This window comes from Apodemus sylvaticus, chromosome 17 (assembly GCF_947179515.1).
Source record: "Apodemus sylvaticus chromosome 17, mApoSyl1.1, whole genome shotgun sequence".
Taxonomy (NCBI): Eukaryota; Metazoa; Chordata; class Mammalia; order Rodentia; family Muridae; genus Apodemus; species Apodemus sylvaticus.
This window is the reverse complement of record NC_067488.1, coordinates 5797628-5819809: the sequence shown is the minus strand read 5'-3', so window position 1 is coordinate 5819809 and position 22182 is coordinate 5797628. Positions and strand designations below refer to the sequence as shown.

Below are 22182 nucleotides of genomic sequence, written 5' to 3'. Positions count from 1 at the left end.
ACTGCTCAGATAGCTGAGATTACAAGCCTGTACTTCAGTGGGCACCACTATCTTTTAATAGTTGGTAGACTGCATCTCAAAACGTTCATTTTTAAGATGTGTTTGTAAGGTTTTTTACACTTATCCTTTCAAAATAGTTTTTGGATTTAAAAATGTCAGAATTTTGATTGGAATTGCTTTAAATTGCAGTTAATTGTATTCACGTATTGGTCTGATGGTCACGCATACCTTTGATCTACTGCTCTTTGATCTGTCATGCTGCCTTTGCTAATCCAAGCGTTCTCCCAAGTCAGCTCTGCAGGAAAATAACTAGTACAGTGTCCAAGGTTAGCTTTCAAAGGGTAGGGTTTCCTGTTAGTGTTTTTTATTCAGATAGTTTAACAGAGAATAGTAACTAGGTAGGTAATCCTTGATTGTAAATTAGTGTTTTGATGTTAATAAACTAAGATTTATTATCACTTAAAGTTTTTAAGTTATTGAATTGATGATATTGAGTGCAATTTAAAGAAAAGAGATTCCTTGATTATTCCTTTCATCTCTAGGAAGTTCCAAGTTCCTACTTCATATAGTACATGGACACATTGTTTACAAGTAGCTAATTAAAGTTCTTTAACAATAGCACTTGTCTTCTGTGTTAGGGACTTCACTGTGACTTTGCCTGCCTGATGTTTCAGTACTTGGTAAACAAGCCTTCAGAAGAGAGAGTGAGGGAAATCATTGTTGATGCTGTTAAGATTGAGCAGGTAAGTACTGGAGTCTAAAGTGGTTAGTACATCTCATCATCACATGACCACATTCTATTTTGTATTTAATTTTTTTGGCTTCATTTTTGTTTTATATCCATGGGTGTTTTGCTTGCATATGTGTGTATGCTCCACATGCATGCCTGCTGCCTACAGAAGATGAAAAAAGGAGTCAGGTGCCCTCGAAATAGAACTGCATGTGGTTGCAAGGTATCTTGTGGGTGCTGGAAATCAAAGCACAGTCCTTTAGAAGAGCAGCCAGTGCTCCTAACCACTGACCACTCTCTCCAGTCACTATTTTGTTTTTAAAATATGTTTGAAATGGTACGATAGGATACCGTGTGAACTAGCACTGAACTCCTGAGCTGACTTACACTCCAGCTGATTCTCCTGGTACTGTGCTAATGTCCTCAGAAGCATGGACATTAAGACAGAAGTTGTCATTTGTAGGCCAATAGGAGCAAATGCATGTAATCCAGTTTGATAGTTATGTTAATTTCTTTTCTATTGCTGTGACAAAACACCAACTTATAAAAGAAAAGCATAGATGTGATGCCGCATTTAATTTGGGACTCAAGGTTGCAGAGCCCATGACCATCATGGTAGGGAGCATGGCGTCATGTAGGCATGGTACTGGAGCAGAAGTCGGAGCAGACAGGCCTAACAGGCTAACTGGCTAGCCCCAGTGACAAACACTTCCTCTAACAATACCACACCTCCTAATCCTTCCCAAACAATTTCATCAACTAGGGACCAAGTATCAACATATATGAGCTCATGGCAGCTGTTTCTTATCAAACACAACAGGACTGACACATATGTACTGAAGTTGCTGTCTCAGTTTATAATTTTGTCAAGTTAGTCTTCATTATATGTCAGGATTTTTTGTATACCTGGTTTATTGCAGGACTATATTTTTGTTTTAATTTATTTTAAATTAATTTAAATATATATATATATTTATAATATTATATATTTAATGTATCTTTTAAATATTATTCCATAACAGATGTTTAATTATCATATATGTGTGTGTGTGTCTGTGTTATTTTCTCTACACATTGGTGTTTTGCCGCCTGCATGTATGTCTATGTGAGGGTGTCATGAGGGTGTCAGTTCCTAGAACTGTAGTTTCAGACACTTGTCAGTTGCCATGTGGGTGCTGGGAATTGAAACCTTTGTTCTTCCAAAAGCGCTCTTAACTGCTGAGCCTTATTTTTATGTTCTTTACTATGGAGTGGCAGTTCTTGTTTCATAGTTTGAATAACATAACAGACTACCTAGCTGGAGAACAAACTAAACAGTCACAAAGTGAATAAGTGAGTGAATTAGTGAAGTAAACTTAATTGGGGGCCTGTGAAGCTTTCCAACTAGAAACAGCTTGATAGTCTACTTAAATGTATTTTTTCACTCTCACGAACTAACTTAAAAATGAAATGTGCTTACCTTCTTTTTAAAGAGTATATTCTTTATAGGATGGTTTCCATGCTGTGAGGGAGAAGGCATGTGCATTTTGGCATCTTTTAACACTTTGAAAATGAATTTCATGGTTAATGTGCTTTTACTTATTTCTATTACCACTTTACTACTCACTGTCTCTCAGTTGGATTTCAGTTTATCTCCCAAATCTATGTCTGTCCATTCTTATATCCTCTGGAACCGATATCTGTCTGTCCATTCTCATACCCTCTGGAACCGATGTCTGTCTGTCCATTCTCATACCCTCTGGAACCGATGTTTGTCCATTCTCATACCCTCTGGAACCGATGTCTGTCTGTCCATTCTCATACCCTCTGGAACTGATATCTGTCTGTCCATTCTCATACCCTCTGGAACCAATGTCTCTCTGTCCGTTCTCATACCCTCTGGAACCGATGTCTGTCTGTCCATTCTCATACCCTCTGGAACTGATATCTGTCTGTCCATTCTTATACCCTCTGGAACCAATGTGTCTCTGTCTATTCTCATACCCTCTGGAACCGATGTCTGTCTGTCTATTCTCATACTCTCTGGAACTGATATCTCTCTCCTGGCTCCTGTTGCGATCCTGCTCCCCATGGTGGTGGTCTTTGTAGAAGCTCTGTCTGGATACTGAAGGACAAAGCATTCTCCTCTTTGTTGAGGAGATCTAGGAGCCAGGTCCTAAACATACTACTTTAAAGGATCCAGTAATGTGCTATTTTCTACTTAATTTTGGTCCCCTGAGAAGGTAAAATCATATAATTAGTAATATCCCAAACATTTGTAAACAGATGACTATCATTTGTCATGTTAAATTTATCCTGGCATAGCTTGCCTTGAGTAAAATCAGTGTCCAGAGTATGAATAAAACTAAACTCCTCTGTGTTAGTCACTTCCTCTGTGAGAAACTTAAGGGAAGAAGTATTTTGGTTCATGGCTCAGAAGATACTGTCATAGCAAGGAAGGTTCTAGTAGGAGCTTAAAGCACAGATTGTTTAGATTTTGGCAAACCAGAAAGTAGAGTTGGGATGAGGAAAAGGTCCTCAAGCCACACCCAATGACCTATTTCTGCCAGCCAAGTCTCAGCTCTTAAAGGTTCCATGATCTTTCTACACAGGTAGGGACCAAATGTTCAAACACATGAACTTGTAGGGGACATTTCAAATTCCAGACATAATACTTTATATTTGGGAAATGTATGCTTATTTATTATTATTGTTTTGCACCTTATTCTGATTTTGTTTGCATTCCAGGAGTTTTTAACAGAAGCCTTGCCTGTTGACCTCATTGGAATGAACTGTGTTTTGATGAAACAGTATATTGAGTTTGTAGCTGACAGATTACTTAGAGAACTTGGATTCTCAAAGGTAAATTGTTTTAAAACATGTTACTAGTGGTCTTAGTTACTGTTCCATTGCTGTGAAAAGACTCAGGCACTTATGAAAGAACGCGCTTAGAGGAGGCTTGCTTACGGTTTGAGAGGGTGAGTCCACGGCTCTCATGCCGGGAGCAGACGGGAAGGCAGTCGAGCTGGTGCCGGAGCAGGGCCAGAGCACAGATAGACAGGAAGCAGAGAAAACAACTGCCCTGACACCGGCTTCTGAAACTTCAAACAGCGCACCCACGTGACACACCTCATCCTTCCGGAACAGCTCACCGGCTCAGAACCACACATGCAAATACGCGAGCCTCTGGGGTCTGCTCTCATTCCAGCGGCCGTACTACCGATGAAATGTTATGGGCGAGTAAGGTCTCTACCGGGAATTTTACTAAAAGCATTTGTAGTACATTAGTCTGCCTTTAAAATACCAGTGGCACCTTGGATGTATGATGTTTATCTGTAATTTTAACATTTCTAAGGCAGGAGGATTGCAAGTTTGTTGCCAACCTGGGCTACATTCCTCATCTCTGATAAGCAGACAAATAAATAAAATTTGTAGGACAGAGACTTGTTTTATAAGGAAAAAAATGGTTTTGCAAACTCCTTTGAAACTTTAAATGGAATTGGGAACAGCCATCAGAAACTCTCAGTCCCTCCGGGGACCAGTGCGGTTGCAGGCACAGTGGAGCCCGCCCTCTGGCTTTATCATTTTGCTCTTGCTGTGAGATTTAATTTCGATTCTTTAGAATGTCTAATGGCATTTCTTTTCTTTCCAGATTTTTCAGGCAGAAAATCCCTTTGATTTTATGGAGAACATTTCGTTAGAAGGGAAAACAAATTTCTTTGAGAAACGAGTTTCTGAGTATCAGCGATTTGCAGTCATGGCGGAAACCACAGATAATGTCTTCACCTTGGATGCAGATTTCTGAAGCCCTTCTCATAAAAAATTTTTTTTACAGAATTCGGCTGTGGTGGCACATGCCTTTAATCCAGCCTTCAGAGGAGGCTGAGGGCAGGGGGATCTCTGTGAGTGATGATACACACTGAGATCTTTCTCAAAAACAAAATAACAGCAAAACCAAACAAAACACATGGAAGCCTGTTGTTGCTAAATAGCAATCTATTTTTCTGTTGTTTTGAAACTTTGAGTATTTTATTTAAGGGAATGAGAGTTTGAATAGAAGAAAATCTAAAACTAAATTCTAAATGATTTGATTTTATCTAAATGTACTTCAGTTTATTTATTTATACAGTGAGAATGTGTCTTTTTTTGTCATAAGCACTTAAGATGGCATTAAGACTGAGGAGTCAGGTATGAAGTTGGCATTCTGGCTTACTCCTTGGTGTGACCTTGGCGAGTCACTTAATCAGGACATTTATCTGTAAGATTTGTATAGTAAGTCCCAAATTCATGGAGGTGGCCAGAGGGTTAATACACTGAAATAGTTTGTTTGTCTAGTACTTTTATCTCCACCACCTGGACTGCTAATTCATATTAGTGATAAGATCAAGTCCCGCAGCATTACGAGGCAGTCTGCTCCTCTCCCAAGTGTGGCTCAGGCTGGATTGAGATAAAGAATTCCTCAGATCTTTGTGCTTTTAATGCTTGCAGGAGGAATGTAAGGATCTCCCTAGATCATAATTCTTATCAACTGCTTTGAATTCATCAATCTGTGGTAAAGAAATAATATATTTCCTAATTTCTTAGTGTGGGAGGCATATGTAGTAGACTCCAGGTTACCATGGTTGTGGATCTTGTAAGCAAAATGGTTCTTTAGGAATTAAACGGATAACTGTTGCCAGGTGCAGCCCTGGAGTGTTTAGACCCTGGCTAGGTGGGCATTTCTCAAAGCCGTATTCTCAGAGCTGGTAGATCTTCCAGAGTTTTTGTGATAGAAAAAGAGCTGCAGGCAGTGGACTTGGAGATGCTGTGCTCTCCATCCCTTCCTAGAATGCAGTCAGCACAGCAGCTGAGGAAGGAGGGACTCACAACAGAAGTCTGTCAGCACCTCCCACAGCCGTGGAGTGCACTGGGGAACGCTGGCCTAGAACCACTTATACACACTGGAAGGGAGAGAGGAAGGGGGGTGGAGTGAACCGTGTTGGATTTGTGCCAACCAGAGGTGATTTAAGGCTGGCTTCGTTTGTATGGCCTGTGCTCTTCTATCTCTATGAAGGGGTGTTTTGTCAGTGGCCTGTCTGTGCTGCGTGCTAAGATGATGAGGGGGATGGAAGGCTTTCTAAGAATGAGGCAGGAAGCCGGGCACTGGGCGATGTGCCCTTCTTCATTTTCAGAAAGAATCAGCCTAAACCCCACCAAACCCTGGTCCCAAGTCCAGATTCTAAGCAACCCCATAGAAACCACAGCAGCACACACTCACACACGCACACATGCACACACACAAAGTACAGATAAAATTGTGGCAGCTGAAATTCAGAGATTTATCTCTGTTTAAGTTTTTATTCTATTTGTTCTACAAATATCTGATCAAAACGTGGAACCCGAAATAAATGCAAACCGTACTTCCATTGTTAAAGGGAGTCCCCGAAACGAACATGTTAGCTTATGGCCACACTGACTGTTGGCTCTGTGCTTCCCAGTGGTCATGTTGTCACCATAGCCCTGTAAGCACGACAGAGCAGCTGTTACTAAACATGGAGAGAGGGAGGAGGGCATGGGAGAAGCTGAAAAACTTGACCAAGACTTTACAGTCGCTGTCCTTACGCTGTAATATGTTGAGACTGTCACACCCTTTACATTTCATCCATTATAATTTATTTTGCCTATTCCTTTATTAATTAAACTATCACATCCTATCATAGCAGAGTATCAAAATATCACAGACCTTGGGATACATGGGTAGTATGTTCCAGGTATGTATTTATCAACTATCATACAAAAACAGCTAAAACTTTAATTATCTCAGACTGAAAGAAAACTGTTTTAAAGTGTATGTTTTCAAAGTTTTAAATCTAGATCTTCATGAGTACGGACAGGAACCTTTATGTGATATATATTAATAGTAGCAGTAAGCAGAACTGTATTTGAAAGAAGTCTTAATTCTGAAAGACTGAATTCTTAATACACTGTTATATTACTACTCTCAGTATTCTGTATCCTTTCAATGCCTCCAGGTTGCACATTTATTTATTATGTTTAGTATTTTGGTTCTCATATATGGAAGAATCAAATGTCTTTTTAGTATCTCACAGATAACAAAAAAAATGTAATGCCTTTCTCTCTCTCTTTTTTTACAGCACATGTGTTTCAAAGAAGTTCAATTTATCATAGAATTATGTTTTTATATTTTAAAATGATAAATGACTTTGTTATAACTATAGTTTAAATACATGCTTCAACACATAGAATCATGATGTAGACGAACTTTGGATGAGTTTTTTGAAGGGCTAAGTTTCAATAATAAAGAGTTATTTTTATGATGTAGACCACTCCCAGCCATGTCTCTGAACCTGTCATTGTTGTTTAATTTAAAAATCTCCAGGTTCTACGTATGTTACTACTTTATTATGTTCATTCTCCTTTCAGTTGGTGTCTCATCATGTGGTTTGGCCTATCTCACCCTCCGCCCTCCTGCCTCAGCCTCCCTCCCGGTTAGCGGTGTGTGCCTCCATGCCAGCTACCACTTTGTATTTTGTGCATGAAGAAATGTGCGTGTCCCAAAATAATTTAATATTCAGAATTTTGTGTTTTATATTTAAATGTATTTGTACCATTTTCATAGAGTCCAGATTTACTTTTCACAGTTAAGCAAAGAGCCCAAGTTACTTCCTTGATACGGAAACTCTTGGTGGGGCACATTAAGGCCAAATTAGTTCTAAAGTATCATGTTTTGAACTCACTGAATGAGTTGTCACCCAGCTCAGACAGCTAACAACTCACAAGTCAGATGTCTGTATTTCTCCTCTTTTTTCTTTAAATGATCTGCTCCTTTGTAAACTGCTCTGGGTCAGAAGGGGAATTTAATATTCCTGAAAACCTAGGGGGAAAAGATGCAGTCCTTCACGTTTGTGGTTCAATTCTATTAAAAAAAAAAACATATAAAAGGGCAGACTAGAGGATGATGGTTTTTTTTTTTAATGAAAAGTGAAATCAAATATTTTAAACATGCATTTTAACTATTTTACAACTTTGTTTTGACTTTTTCAAGTGTCTGGTCATTTAACTAAATTACTAATTATTTAAACATCTACTAACTATATAGCAAGCTTTATTAGACATTATGTTCCTAAATATATTTTGTTAAAATACATTATGGTCAGTCAAACCAACTCTGCATGTAGAGATTGAGGTTTTTTTTCCCTCTGAAAAATTATGACTTTTTGAATAAAGTTTATTGAAATAAATTGTATAGTTATATCATGTTGTGCATTTTTTTTAATGGTAAGACCTTTTTTTTGGTTTGTGCAGGCTACCTCAGTGTCTACCAAGGGGAGTGTGTTGTATTTCTAATTGTGTGTGCAGGTTAGTACAACACATTTATGCAGTTTGTTCAGAATCAAGCCACCAGACTTCTGACATCCACCGACGACCCTCAGACCTCTCACTCGCCCAGGCCCACGCCCTATCTTCCTTCTTTTGTTTCATTTCTTTTCTTCTAAGATCCCCTAGACCAGCAGTTGGTAACCTGTGGGTCACAATTCCTTTGGCAAACCTCTGTCACCAAAAATATTGTCATTACAATTCCTAACAATAGCAAAACTACAATTATGAAGTAGACGTAAAAATAATTTTATGTTGAGGGGTCAGCACAACATGAGGAACTATATAAAGGGTTGAATCATTAGGAAAGTTGAGAACCATCTCATCCACCACATTACTAAGAGTACCATGAACTTTTTCTCCTCTGTTTCATTACGTATAGAAAAATCCAACAAGTTCTCCAATACTATTCCACTGGAACAATCCTGGATTTCTTTATCTGCCCACTAGTAAGTCAAATGTTGTAAAGAAAAGGTCATATAACAGGACTGGTGAGATGGCTGAGCAGGGGGAAGTGCTTGCTATGCAAGCCTGGTGACTGACTTAGATCCCAGAATCTACATAAAGCTGGAAGGAGGGCTGGAGAGATGGCTTAGTGGTTAAGAGAACTGACTGTTCTTCCAAAGGATCTGAGTTCAAATCCCAGCAATAACATGGTGGCTCACAACCATCTGTAATGAAATTTCACACCCTCTTCTGGTGTGTCTGAAGACAGCTACAGTGTACTTAGAAATAACAAAAAATAAATCTTTAAGCTGGGCTAATATCCACTTATTAGTGAGTGCCTACCATGTGCATTCGTTTGTGACTGGGTTACCTCGCTCAGGATGACACTTTCTAGTTCCAGCCATTTGCCTAAGAATTTCATGAATTCATTGTTTTTAATAGCTGAGTAATATTCCATTGTGTAAATATACCACATTTTCTGTATCCATTCCTCTGTTGAGGGACACCTGGGTTCTTTCCAGCTTGTGGCTATTATAAATAAGGCTCCTATGAACATAGTGGAGCACGTGTCCTTATTGCATGCCAGGGAATCCTCTGGGTATATGCCCAGGAGTGGTATAGCTGGGTCCTCTGGAAGTACTATGTCCAGTTTTCTGAAGAACCACCAAACTGATTTCTAGAGTGGTTATACCAGCTTGCAATCCCACCAGCAATGGAGGAGTGTTCCTCTTTCTCCCATCCTCACCAGCACCTGCTGTCACCTGAGTTTTTTATCTTAGCCATTATGACTAGGGTGAGGTAGAATCTCAGGGTCATTTTGATTTGCATTTCCCTGATGACTAAGGATGTTGAACATTTCTTTAGGTGCTTCTCAGTCATTTGGTATTCCTTAGTTGAGAATTTAGTTCTGTACTATAGGAGCTACTGGGTTATTTTGTTTTCTAAACTATAACTTCTTGAATTCTTTATATATAGTGGATATTAACCCTCAATTGGATTTGGGTTAATAAAATTCTTTTCCCAATTTTTTGGTTGCTGTTTTGTCCTATTGACAGTGTCCTTTAGCCCAGAAACTTGGAATACCCAAGATACAATTCACAGACCAAACTAAGCTCAAGAAGAAGGAAGACAAAAGTATGGATACTTTGGTTCTTCTTAGGAGGGGGAACAAAGTACCCATAGAAAGAGATACAAAGTGTGGAGCAGAGACTGCCCCATCTGGGGATCCGCCCCATATACACCCAGCCATAATAGTGTCTGGGTTTAGTGTCTAAACCCAGACACTATTATGGATGCAAACAAGTGCTTACTGACAGAATCTTGATATAGCTGTCTCCTGGGAGGCTCTGCCAGTACCTGACAAATACAGAGGTGGATACTCCCAGCCAACCATTGGACTGAGCACAGGGTCCCCAATGGAGGAGCTAAAGAAAGGACCCAAGGAGCCGAAGGAGCTTGCAGCCCCATAGGAGGAACAATATGAACAAACCATAAACCAATACCCCCAGAGCTCCCAGGGACTAAACCACCAACCAAAGAGTACACATGGAGGGACCCATGGCTTCAGCTGCATATGTAGCAGAGGATGGCCTTGTTGGACATCAAAGGGAGGTCTCAGGCCCTTGGTCCTGAGAAGGCTTAATGCCCCAGTATAGAGGAATACCAGGACAGGGAAGCAGGAGTGGGTGGGTTGGTGAGCAGGGGGAGGAGGAGGGGATAGGGGGTTTTCAGAGGGGAAACCAGGAAAGGGGGTAACATTTGAAATGTAAATAAAGTATCTAAAGAAAAAGGAAAAAAATCTTTGAGCTGGAGCGAGCGGGGTCAGCTGGAGCGAGCTGAGGTCCTGAATTCAAATTCCTAGCAACCACATGATGGCTCACAATCATCAGTACAGCTACAGTGTGCTCATATACATAAAATAAATAAATCTTTTTTTAAAAAAAAACAAAAGCTGATAGGACTGACTCCCTGATGGTTGTTCTCTGGCCTCCACAAATGCCCTACAGTGTGTACCCCCACACTTCACACACACACAGAACAGTAACATCAGAATGCTTTAAAAATCTTATAATGGATCAAAGTAGATTAATTCTCTATAAACTTATGATTGCGTGCCTCAACACCACACTATCTGTCAGTCCTATGGCATTTGTCTGGTAAGTCCATCCTCCACTGTCCACTGTCTTAATTGGGGTTCTTACTGCTATGATGAAACGTCACGACCAAAACGCAAGTTGGAGAGGAAAGGTTTATTTGACTTCTATTTCCACAATACATCATCAAAGGAAGTCAGGACAGGAACCTGAAGTCAGGAGCTGATGCAGAGGCCATGGAGGGGTGCTGCTTACTGGCTTGCTCAGCCTGCTCTCTTCTAGAACACAGACCCAACAGTCAGGGGTGGTGCCACACACAATGGCCGGGGCCTCCCTCATCAGTTACTCATTAAGAAATGCCCTGAACTATGGAGACATTTCTCTTTTAATCGAGTTCCCTCCTCTCAGATGACTTCAGATTGTGTCAGGTTGTCCTCAAACTATCCAGCACACCCACGACTGTTTTTCATACCTTCTCCATACCCTCATTCCCAAACTTCTGAACTCCTTATTCTTTGTAGACTTTTGACACATATTCACAAAAATTAGCAGACATTGACATTATTGAAACCCTAAGTCTAGAACCTAAGAAGTTGGCCATGCAATTCTGTATAAACAAACAAGACTGCTCTGCGCTCTAGCAAGGGGAATGCTTTTGTTCTAGATATGAGAGACAAATCAGCCAGAGGCTTCTGGAAGAGTCCAGAGAAGAGAGAGAAAGTAGTAGACTAGACATAGCTAGAAGAATGGATATGGCCAGCAAAGAAGCAAAAGAAAAGAGAGTGGGGGAGAAGAACAGAGAGAGAGGGATGGTGTGGAAAAGAGGAGGGGGGGAAAGAGGGAGGTGGGGTTGGGGCCAGGAGAGGGAGCAAAGCCAAAATAGCAGGGTTATAAGGAAGTTGAGTGGCTAGGAGAGGGGCGCCTGTGAGTTTGGGAATGTTAGGGAAGGGAGGAGGTGGGAAGAGCTAGGACGCTATTATAGACTTTGAAATGTGTCACATGTACTTGTGACACTGAGGGAGCCTGGGAACCAGCACGCACTTGTATGCAAATAGGTATAATGGATGGATAGCTATTTGCCCCATCTGCCTTTTGAAATGAGGAAATGGAGTTTCCTTTGAATCTGACCTTCTAGCCTTCTGTTCGTGATAAGGGACAATGTAATCTCTTCTGAACTGCTTGCCAGCTGAAATTAGGATGTTATGGGGGCCCAGGAAGGCTGGAATATGGCTCCAGGATCAGCCTGGGACAAGTATTTAGGTAATAGCAGGGGAGATCTATTTTGCTGTCCAGGTTCTGAAGGACCACCTGGGGTGTCAAAGGGCAGGCTGCTTTGGAGCAGTCTCGAGTGTTCATCTAAAGCGGGGGCTCAAGCCAGTAGGCAATGGTTGGAGACTTGAGAAATTTTCATTAGAAGCCTATGGTTTACACATCTTTCAGCAAGTCCAGAGATCTCTGGTTCTCCAGAATCACCCGGGGCTGGCACATTGTGGACTGTTCTGGAGCAGTTTGCAGGCCATGGTTGATTCCTGAATGGTGTCTGTCGACTGAGTATCCACTGATGGAACAGATACAGAGTAGGGGCAGGAGGTGAAGTTCAGGAGCTTACAGGAAAAGCTTTGTCTTGGGTATACACTTGAGACTTCCAGGCCTGTGGTCCTGAGAGTTGGAGTGGTGGTGGTGGTGGTAGTGGTGGTGTGGTGGTGGTGGTGGTGGTGGTGTGGTGGTTGTGGTGGTGGGGTGGTGGTGGTAGTGTGGTGGTGGTGGTGGTGTGGTGGTGGTGGTGTGGTGGTGGTGGTGTGGTGGTTGTGGTGGTGGGGTGGTGGTGGTAGTGTGGTGGTGGTGGTGGTGTGGTGGTGGTGGTGTGGTGGTGGTGGTATGGTGGTGTGGTGGTGTGGTGGTGTGGTAGTGATTGTGTGGTGGTGTGGTGGTGGTGGTGGTGGTGGTGTGGTGGTGTGGTGGTGGTTGTGTGGTGGTGGTGGTGTGGTGGTGTGGTGGTGATTGTGTGGTGGTGTGGTGGTGATTGTGTGGTGGTGTGGTGGTGGTTGTGTGGTGGTGGTGGTGGTTGTATGGTGGTGGTAGTGGTGGTGGTTGTGTGGTGGTGGTGGTGGTGGTGGTGGTGGTGGAGTGGTGGTGGTGGTGTGGTGGTGGTGATGGTGGTGGTGTGGTGGTTGTGGTGGTGGTGTGGTGGTGGTAGTGTGGTGGTGGTGGTGGTGTGGTGGTGGTGGTGGTGTGGTGGTATGGTGGTGTGGTGGTGGTGGTGGTGGTGGTGGTGGTGGTGGTGGTGGAGGTGGTAGGAATCCCAAACCCAGGGGAATGAAAAACGGATAGAGAGTAGATAGGAAAGCTTAAGCTATTGACTGACAGGAATACGTTTCTGGAGTCAATTTGATTTATACAGGCTGATCTGGATCCAAGTCTCAACTTCCCAGAGATTACATGGATTTTTAAAGTTTACAAAAAGAGATAAAAGTTCTAGATTTATTAGCATGACTACCGTCTGTAATCTGCACTGCAATCCTCATTGTAGAAAAAGCAGTGAACCAGTGTTCGTCAAAAGCTGGAGTAGACTCACACCTTTAAATCATAGCAAAAGCTTGGGGACCCAAGAGGATCGTTTTGTGTTAAGTAAGGACTCTTTCCCTCTGTCCAGAGAACTGGATACATACATACATGCATACACACACACACACACACACACACACACACACACACAACGGGACTCCTACAATATGTATGTATATATGCACACACGTGCATATAGAAGCATATGTACTGGCTGGTTTCGTGTGTCAACTTGACCCAGGCTGGAGTTATCACAGAGAAAGGAGCTTCAGTTGGGGAAGTGCCTCCATGAGATCCAGCTGTGGGGCATTTTCTCAATTAGTGATCAAGTGGTGAGGGCCCCTTGTGGGTGGTGCCATCCCTGGGCTGTAGTCTTGGGTTCTATAAGAGAGCAGGCTGAGCAAGCCAGAGGAAGCAAGCCAGTAAGAAACATCCCTCCATGGCCTCTGTATCAGCTCCTGCTTCCTGACTTGCTTGAGTTCCAGTCCTGACTTCCTTTGGTGACGAACAGCAACGTGGAAGTGTAAACTGAATAAACCCTTTCCTCCACAACTTGCTTCTTGGTCATGATGTTTGTGCAGGAATAGAAACCCTGACTAAGACAGCATATATTGCATGTTCTTAGCATAGTGAGAAACACTTTAAAGTCTATATTTAGACTTAATTTATTTAAGTTTCTGAGCCTGTGATTATAGTTGTAACTTGTACTTTACTAAGACTAGATTAATAGCTTATCAGAACTCCACTGATTAATATGTTAAAACTCTCAACCTTAAAAAAATAGAAAAAACTTTGAACTTTTTAGAAAAAACTTTGAACTTTTAAATTCATCATGTGTCATTAAGTCTCTCTTTTACCTTAAATTACTTCCTTAGACCCTCACAACTTACATAATCTTGTATATCCTCAGACCTTTACAGCTTACATTTATACATATTAAATCATTTTCTGAGACACTCACAGCTTAAATAAACTTTAAAACTGTCCCCCCATCCAATTGTTTACCACTAGATGTAGGTGGTTGACTACCGAGAACTCTTGTTGAAAATCAAGTTCTTTTAATAAATGTTTAATAAAAGTTTCTTTTAAATAAATGAATAATAAAAAGTAAAATCTTAGTAATATAGTAACATAGCTTGAGTTCAGTTTTACGTTATAAGTTTGTTATTCTCTTTTAGTGTGAAACCTGTGGCTGTGCCTTTCTCGGCAGGCGACCTTGCAGCTCTAGAAGAGGCATGGCCTCATTTTGTGTATGAAATGGACTGAGTGAGGAGAAGCTGGCTTCTTGCTGCTTCTAGGGTGATAGCTACAGCTTGCCACGAACACCATCAGAGATCCGAGAAGGATACATTTAAGGAGAAAATATAATCCAAATGGACTCCATATTAGTTACAATGACAGAGACTTATCTGCTGCCTGGATTGTTTATCTTGAGCTCCTCTGTGATTTTATTGCGGGCTGAGATCCGAGGGAGGCATCAAACTTGTGCCGTCAGGCCCCAGATCCAAGAGTCTTTCTTCCCTGTGCATGAGGAACTTGGGACACTGACTTACTTTGGTAAATCAAAGAAGGACAGTAAATTCTCCAGTGTTCTGCTTGTGCATAGTTTAGGGAGGGTCCTGGTGCCAGGCAAGGTGAAGGGTAGTTTTTGCCACATTTGAAGCAAGCTCCAGGTGGCACCTATTTGTACCCCTTCATTTTTGGAGGTCACTGAAGGGTCCCTGCCAGGAGCTGGCATTTCTGTCTCCAGCAAACACCTTAAATGCCATATTCAGGTCCCTCTGAGAAGTTTGAGGGTCATATCTAATGTACTGAGTATATCTGGGTTTAAACAAACTTTGTTTTAGTTAGGTGCTTTAGTGTTGTGGCAAATATTATTTGGGGCTTTCTATCCCACCTTAGATGATTTAGTTCTCAAATAAAAGACGCAAAGCCTTTATATTTATAATACGCCTTAAAGCACTAGAGCTGGGCAGGTGTCAGCCCTGTGCTATTTTGTCTGCTTCCCTGTCGATAACCCTGAGACGATGCTTGCAGTTCTGCCTGGCTCTCTCCTAGTCCAACAAGCTGGCCCTCACGGCTACGCGTTTGTGATCCGCCTACCCCATGGTGGCTTTCCTTCCCTGTCTTCTTCCTTCTCTCCTTCTCATCCCAGCCTGAGACCCCAAGCTCTAGAACTTTGCTCTGTTCAATCTCTTCTGCCCAGCCTAAGCTATGGACACCATTATTAATCAGGGGTTCTGGGGGTAAGCTTTACACAACAAAAGTTGGTATATACAAGGATCTTCCCATCTTACAGCGTCTTGGGCTACATACTGAATTTAACATTTGAAAATATATCAGTACCAGACCAACCAACACTTCAGGCTTAACCTCCACAGCATATTCAGAGGCTAAAGGTTGTACCCGTAAATAAATTACACTTGTACTTAACACACATTGAAGTGTACCTTCAATGGATCACTTGTAAGGTGACTATTAATTTTTGTGTCATAATTCATCAGTTAATAGTTTATAACAAGTTAATGGGTTTTATAAGATTAGGATATAAAAAAAATAAGATTAGGATTTTACAGTTTTATCCCTGTTAAATTTGAGTCTTAAATATTTGACGATCCTTTAGCATTAAAATAAAACTTTAAACTATATATAAAGTCTACAGTGAGACTGGGAAGTTTATTTTCATCATCTTTTCATAGTGTGCCTCTACATAATATCACACTTTCCTTTATGACTCAGTTTACCCAAATATCTGAAGTGTCACAAAATTAGCAAAGACAAAGAAGCTAGATATGCATCTTCATGTTAGTTTCTGCTCATTTGGATAGACCTTAGGATTTATAAACCTTATTTACCAAAGAGACCTATTCATGCAACATGTGTTGTTCTTTATCTAAACATTTCTAGAAACTTTGGTGTTGGATACAGCAAAGACATATGTGGCTAGACTGATATGTCTAAGTCAGTGTCTGCTAATTTGAGTAGACCTTTGTGACCTTAGAAATGTATAAACATTGTTTATCAAACATGCCTTATTCACCAAATATATGTTTTTAGTAAATCCTAATTTTATAGACAAGATTGAATCCAAGTAACATGTACAGTGTTCTGTAGTAGACCTATTTTTTTTTAATCCAAGTTACATACAAACATGCTCTAGCTTGTATATTACCTATGTATAGATTTTAAGTCTTCTGTCATGTTTTTTAACTTTTTCTGGATTCTTTGTGAATTTCTCATCACATACTCCACTCTCATTCATCTCCCCAACCCTTTGTATCTGCCCCCTACCCTTGCAACCCCCCAATAAAAGGAAAATTAAAAATTAAAAACAAAAGCAACAACAACAGAAGATCTTGTTGTGGAAGCTGTGTTGTGTCATGGTGTGTTCTACAATATATCCTTTTGTCTACATGTCTTTACTTGCAAATATTCATCGCAATGAGTCATTGGTCTGGTTCAAGAGCTCTCATCTGCTCCATGATCAATACTGGATTCTCACCAGGACTCCTTTCCAATATCCTGCTGTTGCCTGCTGTCATGGAGATACTGCAGCTTTAACTTGGCTGGGCTGGCCCCTTCACGCGCTCCAGCAGATCGTAGATGGGGTAGATGTTGGGGTGAGCTATCTTACAACCCTGGATCTGGGCCTGGGTGGCAGCCGAGTTGGTCAGCCCACCAGTTCTTCTGTACCTATGCCACCAGGGCCAGATCTCCAGCAGTATCCTAGCTCAATCATCCAATGCCACAGCCAGCAAGGGGTGGGTCAGTTCTCCCACTCTCATGCCCTTGGGTCAGCTTACCTGTGCCTTCATCACCAGGGCTAGCTCTACTGTGCTGCCCAGGTGAGGTGCAGGGCTCACTTTCCAGCTCTCCGTCTCTCATGAACTCAGGGTCCGCTCTTACCCACAACAGCAAGGGGTAAGGGGGAAAGGGGTAGGGCATCTCTCCTGCGCCCTTGCCACCTCACTGCAGATGAGGGGTGGGGCTAGCTCTATGGCATTCATGCCTCTTGTTACAAGTTTTAAGCTAATTTTCTGTTAAATGTTTTATAGACTTTAAAAATTATACCCAGTGAACTTAATGAAACTTATATAAAACCAAGAAGAGCATATGAGATACGAAGCAATCATGCCTGTGGGGAATAGTTTGCATCTTAGCTGTTTCACAGCAGACACAGTGCCTTTCCTTGTGCTGCTCTGATTTGCTCTTCTCCCTGTCACAGAGTCAGGTGGCTCTCCAGATTCTGGATAGAGATTTTGAAGAAAACTTTTAAACAAGCATGCTTAGGTCAGGGGTGGGGCATAACTCAACTGCAAAGCCAGCTTTTTTCAGAGAGTAGAATATAATAAAACATTTTTTAAAAAGATATTATGCACACCCAAAAGTTACTTGAATTTTTGTTAAGACTGAATTTAGCAATTCGGAGATAAACAAAGCAGAGCAAAGAAGGCTCAGAGATAAGAGACTTTTGTGAATAGAGTAGAGATAGAGATTTAGGGGTCATTTACTTGTACCATGGCAGACATTGCTATAATCTGCAAGAATTTGGAAATGTAGTGTGCCGTCTTTGGCCTTTGAACCATTTGCAGTGACACTAACCCACTTGAAAAGAGCTACAGGACAGCTAGGCTTAATGGAATCTCTGGGTCTGAGGAGGAAAAGAGATTAGAGAAAGCAGGTGATGAGTATAAGAGCCCGTGGTTAGGAGGCGGGAGTGGCTTAGGGGAAAGGGTTGTAGACAGGAAGTGCACCAGAGGGAGGAATAGTCTAAGGTGCTCCAGGAGTGAGCGGAGGCTGTGCGGGGAGGGAGAGAGAAGGGAAAGTGTCCTGTGACAAGAATGTCAATCCAGGGTACCTCCAAGTCACGGCCAGGGGACTGAGTGACTTTTCAGAGAGAAATGCCCCAAAGCATAAAGCAGAGGAATCCTTTTCATGTGACAGGAGACCAATAGTGTGAGCAATGCTACGTGGCACACTGGCGTCACTTTTGAATATAGAGGATGGCAGAACCCAGCAGAAACACGTGATGAGGAGAGTCAGTGGGGCAGCTTGGTTCAGGTAGGCGATGCTGGACCTCTTGCAATGGGGTCCATTTGTACCAGGGTACCAGCACCAGACCATAAACTGGTGACGTGACTGCCCCATGGTCTGGTTAAGGGGAAGAGAGACTGACCAGAGACATCTGGAGGAGTCCACAGTAGGGAGAGAAAGTAGTAGATTGAACATGGCCAGCAGGCTGAACCTGGCCAGAAGAGAATCAGGAGGAGAGAGAGAGAGAGAGAGAGAGAGAGAGAGAGAGAGAGAGAGAGAGAGAGGGCAGAGACAAAGTCAGACAGGCACACACACACACACACAGAACAGTGGGCAAGAGGGAGAGAGAGGAGAGAGAGGCATAGCCAAAGTCTCAGGGTTATAAGGAGGATGAGTGGTTGGGAGAGGGGTGCCTGTGAGTTTGGGAATGTTAGGCAAGGGAGGAGGTGGGAAGAGCTAGGACACTATTATAGACTTTGAAATGTGTCACGTGTACTTGTGACACTGAGGGAGCCTGGGAACCAGCACGCACTTGCAAGCCAACAGGCACCATGGAGAGCTATTTGTCCAGTCTGCCTTATGGAATCTGGGGAAATGGATTTTCTTTAGATGTAACAAATTAATTTACAAAGTTCTGCATATAGTTTGGTCTGCAGAGTCATCACAATGAGAGTCATGTGCACATACCTGGGCCTTAAGTGCACATAACGGCCACTTAGTTCTGGAGTATCTGTTTCCACTCTACCTGTGTCCTCACTGTCTGAGCACAGAGTTAGGGGTGGGGTCCCCTGGGGCTCTCTGAAACCGAAAGAAGAGGATCGCTTTTATCTGCGGGATAACAGTGAGGAGAGACTCCAAAAAGCTAAACTCTGTTCTCGCCTTCTCTCACTATCAACATGATAAATGGCTACCTTTGGCAGGACACAGGTCAAGTTAAACTTGCAGAATACAGATCAAGTGCTTTGATTTTTTTTTTGTTTGTTTGTTTTTGTTTTTTAATATCGAGTTTCTAATATCAAGATACTTATGAGTTCAGAAGTATTTTAGTTGGGCCCTTCAGGAAATAGGTGGTGACTCAGATTAGGATAACTCGAGGAGTTAATTCACTGTCAGTAATTAAAGGACAGTTTAGAGTTGTAGGCAGGAATCCACAGGAGGGACACAGTGCCTGGGGCTGTGGTAGTGCTGAGCAGGGATCACTACTCTGGCCCAGCTAAAGAAGTTTATTGAAGGAATGTTTGTTTCATAGGAGGAGGATGGTAATGAGAGGGTGGCCTTAACCAGGGTGGCTGTCCTTCTGAGGGAGGCAGTAGCCCAGGACAGCTTTGCTGAGAAGAAGCCTGGGGACAGATGACCTCATTGCTTGCTCCTTTCTTCCTGTCTCCTTCCAGGCACACCCATTTGGGAGGAAGTCTATGCTGCTGTCACTGTAGTGTGAAACACTGAGCACGTCCTCTGTTGAATAGGTCTGTCTATAAAACTGATACTAAGGTGGTATTCTTTTGTTTGTTTGTTTGTTTGTTTTTTGTTTTTTGTTTTTTTGAGACAGGGTTTCTCTGTGTAGCCCTAGCTGGCCTCGAACTCAAAAATCCGCCTGCCTCTGCCTCCCAAGTTCTGGGATTAAAGGCGTACGCCGCCACCACCACCCGGCATAAGGCGGTATTCCTAGCGAATTGGTGTACAGACAGAAAGGGAGAAGGTATGGGGGAAACACCCTTGGGAAGGAGGGAGAAGGACAAACGGGCCGGAGAAGGACAAACGGGCCTGCTTTGTCTTTATTTATTAGTATTTAGCTGCTGGGCACAAATACAGGAACGTGGGATTGTAGTTCTTTGTATTATGAATGTTAATTATGTTCCCCAAAAACTGTACAAGAGAGTCTGCACGTAGCTTCTGGGAACCCGCCCCCAGTTGGTTCCGACTGGTAAATAAAGACGCCAACAACTAGTACCTGGGCAGGGCAGACAGAGGTGAGACCTTAGGATCCAGGGCTTGGACTGGGACGGAAGAGGAGGAAGGAAGGGAATCCGCCATGCCGGCAGAGTGTGGAGGAGAGATGTCATGCCTGAGACGAGTGCAGGACAGAGCGACATAGCTACCACGTGGAGGAGCAGGAAGAGCATGGTGCAGAGCTCCGCCCAGTTGGGCAGCCCTCTGGGTCCAGAGCAGCCAAGATCGAGTGTAGAATTAATAAGTAGTAACTCAAAATTATTGGTGGTGGAGATTAGGCAGTGGCCCAACTATTGTGCTGCCTAAGGCACATTATAAAGGCTGTGTGTGTCTTTTGTTTGGGCACACAAACCAATGAGGTGGGCAGTGAACCTGCTGCTGGGATTTATTATTATAATTAAACATCTAATATTAATTAGATGTTTAATTCAACAGATGGCATCTAATGTGGGGCAAGAACTCACTTTTAGACATTGGAGATTCCCAAATGGAGTACACATGCCTTCCCTTTAAGATTAAGAGGCAGGAGAGTTGGTTTCTCAGCCAAGTCAAGCTGAGTCACGTAGTTCCTCCCCAACCTTCACAAGTTGGGAGCTAGGATAGAAGCTCATGCTAGTTTGGCACGCATGATTCTGGGGTTCATGGCTTAAGTCTAGGACACACTGAGGCTGACCCAGGAACCTGGGCAGTGGGCTAGTGATAGCGGGACACTCTCTCAGGTTGTGGGTTGTTGTGAGAGCTTAAGCCAGAGATGCTAACAGCTCCTGCTCGGAGAAGACAGACAGCAAAGAACAGGCTTATGCTGCTAAGATAAGTCAGGCCACAGGGAGTTAGAACAAGGTAGAAATAAAAAGATAGAATATTAAGTCAAGGCTTTGCAAACAACCAGATTCTTAGAATGTGAAAATTCTGGGATAACTTAACATGACATTCATTCATAAATTAACCTAAAAATAAGCTTATACAAAAAATAAAAGAGAATTTAATTAAAGTTAAATATATAGGAAGAGATGTTAATCCAAGTTATACAAAGAGAAAGGGGATATAATTATATATCCACAGACACTGATCCTCGTAGAAGATATCTAGATAAAGATAAAGAAATCCAGGCCTTTGATCTCAAACGTAGGAAACAAAGGAACAGAGATGGAGAAGAACCCCATCTCGATGGATAATAAGTATTGTTTAAAATTGTTTTAACTACTTTGAGATGTTTTAATTATCATAATGAAGATGGTTATAAGTTTGATGATAATTATGAGATTACTAATCGTCTGGGAGAGAGGTCAGAGTAGAACAGGCCCTAAGAACAGGGAGAATACAAAATTGAACCAATGGATTTCAGGTTATTGGATCAAAGGCATACTATTTTGAGAGAGAGGCTCTATATCTGTGTTAACAGGAAAGAACAAAAGGCGTTGTACCTCTTCCAAAGTAATATGGATCAGATATAATAGGGGAAGACCCCCTGAAGATCTTAGTTACAGACAGAACTTGACTGATCTGTGCACCTTGCACAATCCATACAAATATCCTTATAAAATGAAAAATTGGTTATAAGATTCATCTATTCCAGAATGAAACACAGGAGGCAGTTCTGATATGATTCATCCTTGGGGATGCTGAGGTGACTGGCAGCTCCAGCTCCCTGCCTGGTTCTGCCTCTCCTGCTGCAGTTTCCAGAGCCTTGCTCTTAGAGCAGCTTCAGGAATAGCTGCGAGTTCCTGATGACCCCAGTCTATCCAGCTGGATCCAGTTTATCAGACGGATCCAGTTTATCAGACGGATCCAGGCAGAACTTCACTTAATCCCCGAACTTTCAAAACATAGAGACTAGATAACAAATGCAAAACCTTTCTTTCTTTCTTTCTTTCTTTCTTTCTTTCTTTCTTTCTTTCTTTCTTTCTTTCTTTCTTTCTTTCTTTCTTTCTTCCTTCCTTCCTTCCTTCCTTCCTTCCTTCCTTCCTTCCTTCCTTCCTTTCTTTCCTTCTTTCTTTTTATACTTAT

General features: G+C 42.1%; 1 protein-coding gene across 3 annotated transcripts in view; it reads left to right on the top strand.

Moving 5' to 3' along the window:
* The window catches only part of Rrm2b (ribonucleotide reductase regulatory TP53 inducible subunit M2B), a 30989-nt gene extending 23022 nt beyond the window's left edge, over positions 1-7967 (top strand). For all 3 annotated transcript variants that reach the window (XM_052160780.1, XM_052160779.1, XM_052160781.1), the window contains exons 7-9: positions 639-743; positions 3458-3571; positions 4362-7967. In XM_052160780.1, coding sequence (XP_052016740.1) covers positions 639-743; positions 3458-3571; positions 4362-4514 — 372 coding nt within the window. In that variant the 3' untranslated portion in view covers positions 4515-7967. The remainder of the gene's footprint in view (positions 1-638; positions 744-3457; positions 3572-4361) is intronic.
* The last annotated feature ends 14215 nt before the right edge of the window (positions 7968-22182 follow it).